Source organism: Mustela lutreola, chromosome Y (genome assembly GCF_030435805.1).
Source record: "Mustela lutreola isolate mMusLut2 chromosome Y, mMusLut2.pri, whole genome shotgun sequence".
NCBI lineage: Eukaryota > Metazoa > Chordata > Mammalia > Carnivora > Mustelidae > Mustela > Mustela lutreola.
The window spans coordinates 928155-938515 of NC_081309.1; the positions used below are offsets into that span (position 1 = coordinate 928155).

The 10361-nt window shown below is 60.3% G+C and overlaps 1 protein-coding gene across 1 annotated transcript; it reads left to right on the forward strand.

The window, feature by feature from the left end:
- Positions 1 to 2702: 2702 nt before the first annotated feature.
- Positions 2703 to 4508, forward strand: LOC131822495 (testis-specific Y-encoded protein 3-like; the record flags this gene model as incomplete). Its single annotated transcript, XM_059158808.1, has 3 exons — positions 2703 to 2780; positions 4171 to 4248; positions 4407 to 4508. Coding segments are annotated over exons 1-3 (258 nt in total), but the record flags the coding sequence as incomplete, so codon positions are not given.
- Positions 4509 to 10361: the final 5853 nt, after the last annotated feature.

Genomic DNA, 10361 nt, shown 5'->3' on the forward strand with positions numbered 1-10361 from the left:
GTCTGTCCTGAACTCTGTCCGTCAATCCCATCGCCCCCCTCGCTCCCCAGCTCTTCTTCTCCCCCTGGGCTATGGTGCTCTCCTCCCAGGCTCCCTGGCTTCCCCCTCTCTCTGTCACCACCGCAGCCTCCCCCATCTGCAAGGCTGTGCTGTTTCGAGGGCACTTCTGCCTCTGGACCCTCAGGACCCTCCTCTAGGTCAGTTTGGATTGCACCAGTCACACCAACGCCGGGACCTTTTCAGGGACAGTCTCAGATAATTTGCCTGCTCGCCACAGGCGGCCATGCCTTTTTCTCACTGCAGGCGTCCCTCTCTGCACTGAGAGCTAACGTGGGCAACGGAGACACTTGGGCCCACCATGCAGCCTGCCCTTCATCTCAAGGAAGCTCCTCCTGCTTCTTTCGGCTCCAAAACCCCCAGGACACACCCACCCATCCTTGGTATGTGAGGCCCTCCCATGAGGCAAGGGCAAGGCTGGCAGCCTTGCCATGCCCCGCGGGGACTTCCTCACACCTCCGGTGGCCGGCGTCCTATGTGGCCCATGATCCCCCCCTGGCGTGCACCTGCATGAGGGGTGGTTCGGACACGAAGGACGTGCTGAGAAAGGACACATGTGCTGTCAATGCGCACCTGGTGGGTGCGCCATGCCCTCCCCGGCTGGTACTCCACTCAGCGATGGACCCAGACAAAGGGAGCACTCGGAGCAAAGTTGCAAGGAAGACCCCGAGTGCCCTTGGATGAAGGTCTGGCGGCGACGGATGAGAACGCAAAGAGGAAAAGAGACACAGACGGGAAAGGGAAAGAGGTCGGGCAGAGGAAAGTCCAGCGGGAAAGGGTTTTCGAAGCGGCAGGCTCCCAGAAAGATGCAGTTGGTCCTCGGACTTAAAGTCTGGCCCGTTAGCATGCCTCCCAGTGCCAGTGGGGGATCTGGCTGGGGCCGGCTTAGAAGCTCTGTGTGCACCCTGGTGGCCAGGGACTGTGGCTCTTGGGGCCAGGGTCCTCCTGGCCCTCTTGATCCCAGCGTCCTGGGATCGAGTCCCACATCGGGCTCCTTGCTCAGCAGGGAGCCTGCTTCTCCCTCTGCCTCTGCCTGCCTCTCTGCCTGCCTGTGCTCTCTCCCCACCTCTCTCTCTGATAAATAAATAAAATCTTAAAAAAAAATTGCAGAGAAAAAAAAAAATTAAGGGCCAGGACATTGTGTGCAGATTCCTTATCTGAAGGAAAGCTGGGTGGAACGGGGTGGTGCTGGGGTGTGGAGGGGGGTGGTCCCTGCACGCAGCAGCTTGGTGGTAGGCTCCTGGCTCCCTCCACCGCTGGATTGTTCCAGGGCAAAAGCCCGACAACAGTGAAGCGGCACCGTTGGAGCACCAGCCGATGCCCCCAGGGCTTTCCCCGGGTTCCGCTAAGAAGCAGCGTGGGAGGCTTTCGGGCTGCGGGGAGACACTGGATTCAGCCGCTGGATTTCAAATGCTAGCGAGAGGCGAGGGGTCCCAGAGGGACGGATGTGAAAGGGACGAGCGGGACTGTGACACGAGGGCACCGGCGGGAAGGCCTACGAGGTGTCTGTGTAGAAACGTTAGGGGTTGGGAGGCACGGAGGGCACCGCGGGGGAGCGTCGCGGGCGGCCTTCCTGGCTAGCTCTGGCGCCTGCAAGGGCCCAGTAGGGTGGTGGCCACGCCCACGGCCCTATCCCGGGCGAGACCCCGGAGCACCCCCATCCTCTTGGGGCTCCGAGTCTCTATCGCTCCCAGGACGCATGCGTGACTCCTCCCGGCACGCCGCGCCAAGCGCCGTTTGGTGGCGGCACCCACCGCCCCGGGTCCCTGTGCGCATGCGTGCCCCAGGCCCGCGCACTCAGACAGGCGGCTGCTGCCCACCGCCGACGCCGGGCGCGGACCTGAGCCTGCGGTTCCCGCCTCTATCGCCTGCCCTCCGCAGCTGCCTGGGTTGAGGGGCAGGGCCACATGGAGAGGGAGTCTGGGTCCGGGGAAGGCGGAGCTGCCCCAGAATCCGGGACCACCTTGGTACCACACGGGGGCGGTGAGGAGGCGGCTGTCCTCAGGGAGACCGGCTGCTGCGGGCACGCGGGGGCGCTTCTGGCCCTGGAGGCTGCCGGTTTGGTGGCAGCGGCTGTGCGGGAAGCTGAGGCCCCGCGTGGCCCAGAGGAGGCCGGCGCGGGGCAGGTGTTGGTGCTTGTGGTGCTGGATATCGTGGGGGAGGTGGAGGTGGTGGCGGTGGAAGACGAGGAGGTGCTGGCCGTGGAAGACGAGGAGGGGGTGGAGGTGGAATGCGAGGAGGTGGAGGTGGAATGCGAGGAGGTGCTGGCGGTGGAAGACGTGGAGGTGCTGGCAGTTGAAGACGAGCAGGTGCTGGCCGTGGAAGACGAGGAGGTGCTGGATGTGGAATGCGAGGAGCTGGTGGTGGTGGAAGACGAGGAGGTGCTGGCGGTGGAAGACGAGGAGGTGGTGGCGGCGGAAGACGAGGAGGTGCTGGCGGCGGAAGACGAGGAGGTGGTGGCGGTGGAAGACGAGGAGGTGGCGCAAGCAGAGCGAGTCGAGAAGCCGAAGGAGCTGTCGCAGGCAGAGCCGGTGCCGCGGCCCGACACAGCCGGGGCCGCCCTTGCCGCGCTGCAGGTGGTTCAGGAAGCGCTCCGCTCTGTGGATGTCCAAGCCACCAGGGCCTACCTGCGGCTCAAGCGCAGGATGAATCAGAAGCGGAGTGGTCACCTGGCTCGAAGGAGGGCCATCATCCAGGGCATCCCTGGCTTCTGGGCACGCGCCGTATCCTTCCTTCATCGCGCCCGCTCGGTTTTGGCCCCTGGGGAGGACAGTGGGAGCAGGGCAGCAGGGAGCAGAGCCTGAGCCTGAGCCAGGGGCTAGAGAAGTGCGAAGCTGGGCCGGGCTCCCACAACCATGGCACCCACCCCTCCAGCAATGGGCACCTGCCAGCAGTAGGCTGCTGGGCCAGCAGGGAGCGCAAAGCCCTGAGCCCTGGGTCTACCCTTCTACTGCACTGCCTAGGGGGCCGGGGTCCAGCAGTGGGTGGTCCGGGAGGAGGTGGGTGCGGGTGTGCGCGTTGGCGGGAAAGCCAGAGCCTGAGACCTGTGGAGTCCTCTGTGAGTGGAAGCTCCGCGCCAGTGCTTTGGGGCTGCAGCACCCCCACACGCCTCTGCGGTCCCGGAACCCGTGTCAACACTCTGGACCCCTAGTGAAGCCCAGCCCACTTGGCTCAGAGCACATGTTGGAAGGAAAGGATTTGGGGTAAATGGGGCAGATGGAGAGGCTGCCCGCCTCGTTCCGTGTCCTTCAAACCGTGTATCGTTGCCGAGTTCCCGGAGACCTCCGGTTCTGTGGTGCGCTTGCACTCATTGAGAGTCAGTCAGCAGGCTGCCTGATTTCAGCGGGCCCCGGGACCCTGGACACGGTGCCCCGGGTGCTACCAACTCTGTCTCCACAGGCCCTCCTGAAGCCGGCCGAGGCCCCTGGCCCAGGTGTTCCCAGACACGTTTCCTCCCTCCCTGCCTCTCCCTCTCCATGTCCCCCACCCGCGCTCGCTCGCTCGCTCGCTCTCTCTCTGTCTCTCTCTCTCAACCCTCCCAGCCCTCCGTCTATGTCTGTCGTCAGGGTTTGGGTGTCTCTGTCTCTCTGTCTCCTTCCTCCCGCCGTACCCCTTTCCTCCCTTTGTGGCTGACTCTGCCAGGCCCTTGCTCGAGACCCTGGGTGTGCAGCCATGCTGCAAGCGAGCGGAGCAGCCCCCTTGTGGGCACAGAAGGTCCCTCAAGGGCCCAGGGCCTCGGGTGAGCACACAAGCAAACGGGGCCGTGAGGGGGACCGAGACCATCCAAACATCCAGAGTGGTGACTGACTGCCTCCTGGCCCAGCCGAGCACGGGCACAGGCCAGAGAGGACGTAGGCAGGGAGAGCGGACGGGCTCTTGACCTTGCCCTCCTGGGCCCCGGGAGGCTCAGCCCTGTTGATCCTCCAAGCCCTGCGATGCCCCAGGGCAGAGCATGGGTGACGAAAGGGCAAGCGCTGGGGAGGTTGGGACGGGGAAGTGCCTGCTGTTTCTGCACAGGCCGCCTTCCGTCCCTGGCTCTCAGTCGGGAAGGGCCGGGCGTTCCTGGTTCTCTTCCCGGCGCCCTTGACGTCGAGGCTCCTTGACCCAAGGCAGATCCTGAATCACCCCCAGTTATCAGCTGTGATAGGTGACCAGGACACAGACATGCTCAGCTACATGACCAATTTAGAGGTTAGCCCTGGAGCCTGAGGCCAGCGGTGGTGCCTTGGGAGTGGGGGTGGAGCTTGAGTGGGTGCGTTTGAGTTGCTGAGAGTTGCGGTCAGTCAGTCACGCAGAACACCTAGGGTCAACGACCCCTCCCCCCCCCTTCTCTTGCTTTCCTGCGGCAGGTGGAGGAACTGGGTCGTCCCAAGTACCGCTGCAGGTTGATGTTTTACTTTGGGAGCAACCCCTACTTCCAGAACGACGTGATCGTTAAGGAGTATCACCTTAGCATCGGCGGTAGGTGTGGGCTTGAGGTGCAGAGGAGCTGGCGGAGGGCTTCCCGGCATGAGGGCCCGGGGGTGGAAAGGGAAGAGTGTGGGGTCCTCGGGCAGTGCAGGGATTTGGCACAGGAAGGGGGACAGGTCGTCGGTTGAGAGCGAGAGCTGGCGTGGGTCCTAGGCCTCGGAGTTTCCTTAAGTTTCCTCGTCCCGCAGGATATCGGGAGACTCGTTGCACTCCAGTCCAGTGGTTCTGGGATTATGAACGTGGTGCTGCCAGCCGCAGGCGAGACCCCAGCGGCCTGAACTTCTTCAACTGGTTGTGTGACCCCAGCTGCCCAGGGTCCAACAGGATCGCCGGGGTGAGGCCCCTGCGCCTTCGTCAGCAGCGCAGATGCTGGAGTCCCGACTGCTGGGCAACGGGGTCGGGGGCCCCGTGCTCAGCTCACCTTTTGTCCCCTACCAGATCATCATCGAGGACCTGTGGCCCAATCCCTTGCAGAACTACCCGAGGCTGGAAGGCGGCGCCTGGGAATGAGCTGAGAGGACGACCTGTCGGTGAGGAGCCAGGAGGGCTGGGTCCAGAGCCCTGTGGGCAGGGGTGCCAGGGGACAGTCAATTTAGTGGCGGGGAAACTGAGGCTCAGAGGAGCTTGGACCGATGGAGCAGGGGGCAGGGTGGGAAGTGAGCCTGCGGGAACTCAGAGCGCACACACAGGGCCGAGGATGGGTCTAGTCCGGCAGGTTCATGCCTGCCATGCTGTCCTTCGGAAAACCCCTGGCCAATCCGGACAAGCAAGGCTCCCCCAGCCCATTTTCCTGAAGTGTCTCCCATGGCTGTCGGCCTCTCTCTCGGTCCTCCTGCCGCTCGTTCGGTTGGCGATGGCCTGCCTGTCTTTGGGAGTCGGGCTCCTTGTCCCAGCCCACTCTTGGACCACGACTCCCTGACGGCCGTCCACATGCCTGAGCACCGCGTGTCCTCCCACATCGTTCACATGTCCTTGGGAATGGTCCCAGGCCATCCCAAGCAGGGTCACGGTGCCCTGGCTGTGGAGGAACTGGGATCCCACGAGTACAAGGCATGCTCACAACATCACGTTCACTATCCCTGGCATCATACATTTTCCCAAATAGCTAAGACTTTTGTGTGTATTTTCATGTTTCTCTGTGTGTGTGTGTGTGTGTGTGTGTTTGTCTGTGTGTGTGTGTGTGTGTGTCAAGGCATGGCAGCCGTGTGGAAGTGGACATCACAGAGCATCCGCGTTGCACCACCAAGAAGAATCTGATGAGGCCTCCACCGTTGAGAGACCTGCATGGGCTCTTCTCCGTGGTGCTCAGCCTGCACGGGACAGCAAAAGGGACAAGGAGCAGCAGGGGCAGCGCTAGAGAGGATCCTGCCCCTAGCTGCAGGGTCAGGGAGAAGGGCCATAAACAAGTTACAAAGCACCTTGTGTCCATGTGTGGTTTTATATTGGGGGCACAGGAAATGGCAAGGAGGCAAGAAGCCTGGTGGGACCCTCCAACCCCCATCCTGTTGGATTCCATGGGTGGGGTGATGGAGAGCAAGGGGCCAGGGCACAGCCGTTCTTGGCCTGCGGACAGAACCCCACCCTTCCAAGCAGGATCTGGCAGAGGAAGGGAAGAGGCGGGGCTCTCTTGGGAAGTCTTGTTCTGTAGAGCGGGGCACACAGGAGGGGTAAGGTGCTCCCGAGTGGGGCCCTGGGGTCCCCTGGGCTCCTCGTACCACCGTATTCACATGGCTCGGAGAGCTTTTTCTGTTGCCCTTCAACCTGGAACTGTGCCCTGCATTGCTGAGTTGCAATGCCATGCATCTTCTTGGTCAGCTCCAGCGCAAAACCAAGGGTCGTGGGAGGAGCAAAGATGAGGCGGTCGCTCACGGTCCCTCCCTGTGGCAACAGATCCTCCTGCAGTGCAGGGGACAGTTCCACGGATGTGTGAGGGAACGCAGGTGTGCTCCATGGGATGGCGGACATCCTGAGTGTTTATGTGTGAGGGAGCCGCTGAGGGCAGGTCCGCGCCTGCACACGGACGTGTGTGTGTGTGTGTGTGTGTGTGAGTGTGTGTGTGAAGGGGCAATGGGGAATGGCCCTATGCCCTCGACCATGTGTATGCATTGTGTGCCTCCCCTCAGTAAACAATCTGTAGTGCATGTGTGTGTGTCTGTGTCTCTCTGGGGCCTCCTTTGTACAAGGGCTGGACAGCTATGGTGTGTGTTTTGGGTGTATGTTTCCATGCGCAGTTCTGTGTCCAGTGTTTGGGCTGAGGGTACATGAGTCCGTGACAGAGATAGGATGTGTGCTGCGAATGAGTGTGGGTTTGCATGGGCTTTTGTGTGCGTGCGTGCACGTGTGGGTGTGCTTGAGCGGTTGAGTGTGCATTTCTATGTCAGGGAGGTCGTGTGTTTTCCTCGCATGTGTCTGCATCCTCAGGGAGTGTGCGTTGGAGTATGTGTTTTAGACAGGTGAGAATGTCTGTGTGTCCAATTCTGTGGATGTTTATGGATTGCAGGGCACCAGGGGCAGACTTCTTTTTTGAGCAGGGTCAACTGTGTACGCCTATGCCGGAGACCTTGGATGTGTTGTCGTGTGTGCGTGTGCTTGCAAGCATAGCTGTGTGTGGGGGAGGGCAGGGATGCATGCCTGCGTGTGCTCCGTGTGTGTGTTTTGTGTATGAGCGTAGAGCTCGTTGTGATTGTATAATTGTGTCAGTGTGTGTGTGTGTGTGTGTGTGTGTATGAGAGATTGAGAGAGTGGCTACGTGTGTGTTCTTTATGACACAGATGATGGGTTTTGTTTACATGCTTCTGTACCCTTAGGGCTATGAGCGTTTGTGCATGCGCCGATGTGTCACGTTATTATGCCTGTGGGCTCGAGGCCATAGAGGTGGTGGGGAATGCATGTTAGTGTTTTTGGGCACACACGTGTATGATTTTTATGGTGAGCCCAAATGCGTATGCCTGTGCCAGAGACCTTGTGGCAACTGGGTGTGTCCCGAGTGTTTTTGCAAGCGCCTATGTGTCTCCATGCAAGGGATGGTGTGCAGGCCTCAGATCCATATGCACGAGTGTGTATGTAGTGTGTACAGTGGGTTCGCAAACCGCTCGCCTGTCTGCGTGTGTGTGTGTGTGTGTGTGTGTGTGTGTGTGTGCAGGCTTGTATACACGTGCGTTCTTTGAGGATGCAGAACAAGGGATTTGCTTACATTCTGCCCTTTCCTCAAGGGTAAGTTTGTGTGAGTGTGCATGCTCCGATGTGCTGGGGTCAGTTGTGTATGCCTGTCTGCCAGAGGCTTTGGATGTGGTCTCTTGTGTGTGTGTGACTACGAGTGTCCCAGGTCACACCTGGGAATGTCCTTTTGAGTTGGGACCAAATGTCTATGCCTGTGCCAGAGACGTTCTGTGAGAGCTCTATGGTGTGTGTGTGTGTGTGTGTGTGTGTGCTTACGAGCACCTCTGTGCCTGCATGCATGTCTGGTGTACATGCCAGAGTTGCAGAGATACATGTGTGTATTTAGTGTGTTCGGTGTTTTTGCGTGAGCACGTGTGTATGTGTGTGTCTGTGTGTTTGAAAGGAGCCCGATGGGGTGTGTTTGTATTTTCACTCCGTGTGTGTGTGTGTGTGTGTGTGTGCGCGCGTATGTGTGCAGCCGTGTGTGTGTCTGTGTGTACATGTGCCATCTCCTTTCTTTTGTTTCAGGGGCCAGGTGTGGGAATGCAGAGCCCCCTTCTGAGTGCCTGAGTGCCCGTGTGTTCGTGTGTGTGTGTCTGCATATCTGTCCCACCCAGGGAGGTTCACGCTGCTGAGATGTATATGAGGAAGCATCGCCCTTGACCAGAAGCCGTGAAAACTTCCCACGGAGCCTGGTGCCGGGGTGAAAGACAAGGTCGACTGAGGCCCCCGAGGAAAACCACTGAAATGTAGAAGACCGATGTCACCCGTGTTCCTGTATGTTCCTGTGTGGAGGCTCACGAATGAGCTCCTTCTCAGAAAGGAGCAGGTGGTGTGCCTGAGCTCCTGGTGTAAGGTTGGTGCTTACGATGCTGCCTTGGAATCCCCATTCCGAGGAAGGGATGGGCCCTCATGCTTGCCCAGAGGTCTAGGACACATAAGCTCTGGGACGGCATCCCAGCGGGGGGAGGTCCTTCCCGTGCCGATGGTGGTGCTGGGCAGCGGGAGTTGATGAACAAAAGGCCAGCTATCAGGTCTCATGTCTTCCCTGGGGTAAAGACAGAGTGCAAGGCTAGGGAAGGATGAGCCAGCGCCAAACATGGCCAGTGTCTGGGTTTGGGGGATGGCGATGCCAGTCCTCCAGAGGGCTCCCTGGGGATGTCCTCAAGCACATCCACTGCACACAGCAGGGCTGGGCCTGTAGTTCATTGTCCCTTGGACCCCAGTGCCCGTGCTCGCTACCAGTCTGGCAAGGGGCCTGCCTCTTGCTGACGTGGTCATCCTCTCCGGCACAGAAACAATGCTGTGGAGGGAGTGGAGGCCAGGCCTGTGCCGTCACGTCTCTGATGTCGCATCCCTGCCTGGCCCATATCAGCGTAGCTGGGGCTGCATAATGACCTTTGGCCCTGGTGAGTCTCTGCTTTGCCACAGATGCGGGGCCGTTGGCCCGACTTGGATTTGTATGAATTTCTATCGCGGAGACAATCTGCCTGGGCCCTGGGCCCCGTGTTCTTCAACGTGGAGTGAGATGAGGCCGGGGCTGTCTCAGTAGTCTTCGAGGAGTCCTTGGCTGCCTGCGCCGTAAGCCATGTGTTGACGCATCCTTGGGAACAGAGGAACAGCCCCGCTCTTACAGCCGGCCAGCGAGGGGGAGGGATCTCCGGGGCCACGCCTAGGTCTTCAGGTCACTCATCACTCTCACTCGTCCCACTTTCAAATGCTCTGTGGCTACGGGACGAAAAGGTCAGTCTCTCGCACGGAGCGTAGGCAGGGGAAGCTTTTTAAAAGCTGCCCGTTGTGCTGTCGTCTACATGTCCTAGATGGCTGTGAAGACTCCTTATTGACCGGGGCCGCCTCGCGCCCACGATTGCTAGACCCGGTTCCTGTGTAAGCCCCTGTCTGTTTCCACCCTCTCCTCCGCCGCCGTGACTTCCTCTGTGGCTGTCTGACCGGTGTTTTCAGGGAACACGATTGCTGACCTCTTTGACACCACTGGATGGAGCTCTGCTCAGCGGACCGTTGGCTTCCGCAATCGGGTGTGTGTTGGGGGGGTCCCTTCTGCATAGGCGGTATGACTTTCGGGCCAGTACGCCTTGCACCCTCTGTACGACCAAAGCCTCCCTCTGTGCCTCCGGCCTTCCTCGCTCCGTCGCTGTGTTTCCATCCCCACACCTGCACACTCGTGTCTGTCCTGAACTCTGCCCGTCAATCCCATCGCCCCCCTCGCTCCCCAGCTCTTCTTCTCCCCCTGGGCTATGGTGCTCTCCTCCCAGGCTCCCTGGCTTCCCCCTCTCTCTGTCACCACCGCAGCCTCCCCCATCTGCAAGGCTGTGCTGTTTCGAGGGCACTTCTGCCTCTGGACCCTCAGGACCCTCCTCTAGGTCAGTTTGGATTGCACCAGTCACACCAACGCCGGGACCTTTTCAGGGACAGTCTCAGATAATTTGCCTGCTCGCCACAGGCGGCCATGCCTTTTTCTCACTGCAGGCGTCCCTCTCTGCACTGAGAGCTAACGTGGGCAACGGAGACACTTGGGCCCACCATGCAGCCTGCCCTTCATCTCAAGGAAGCTCCTCCTGCTTCTTTCGGCTCCAAAACCCCCAGGACACACCCACCCATCCTTGGTATGTGAGGCCCTCCCATGAGGCAAGGGCAAGGCTGGCAGCCTTGCCATG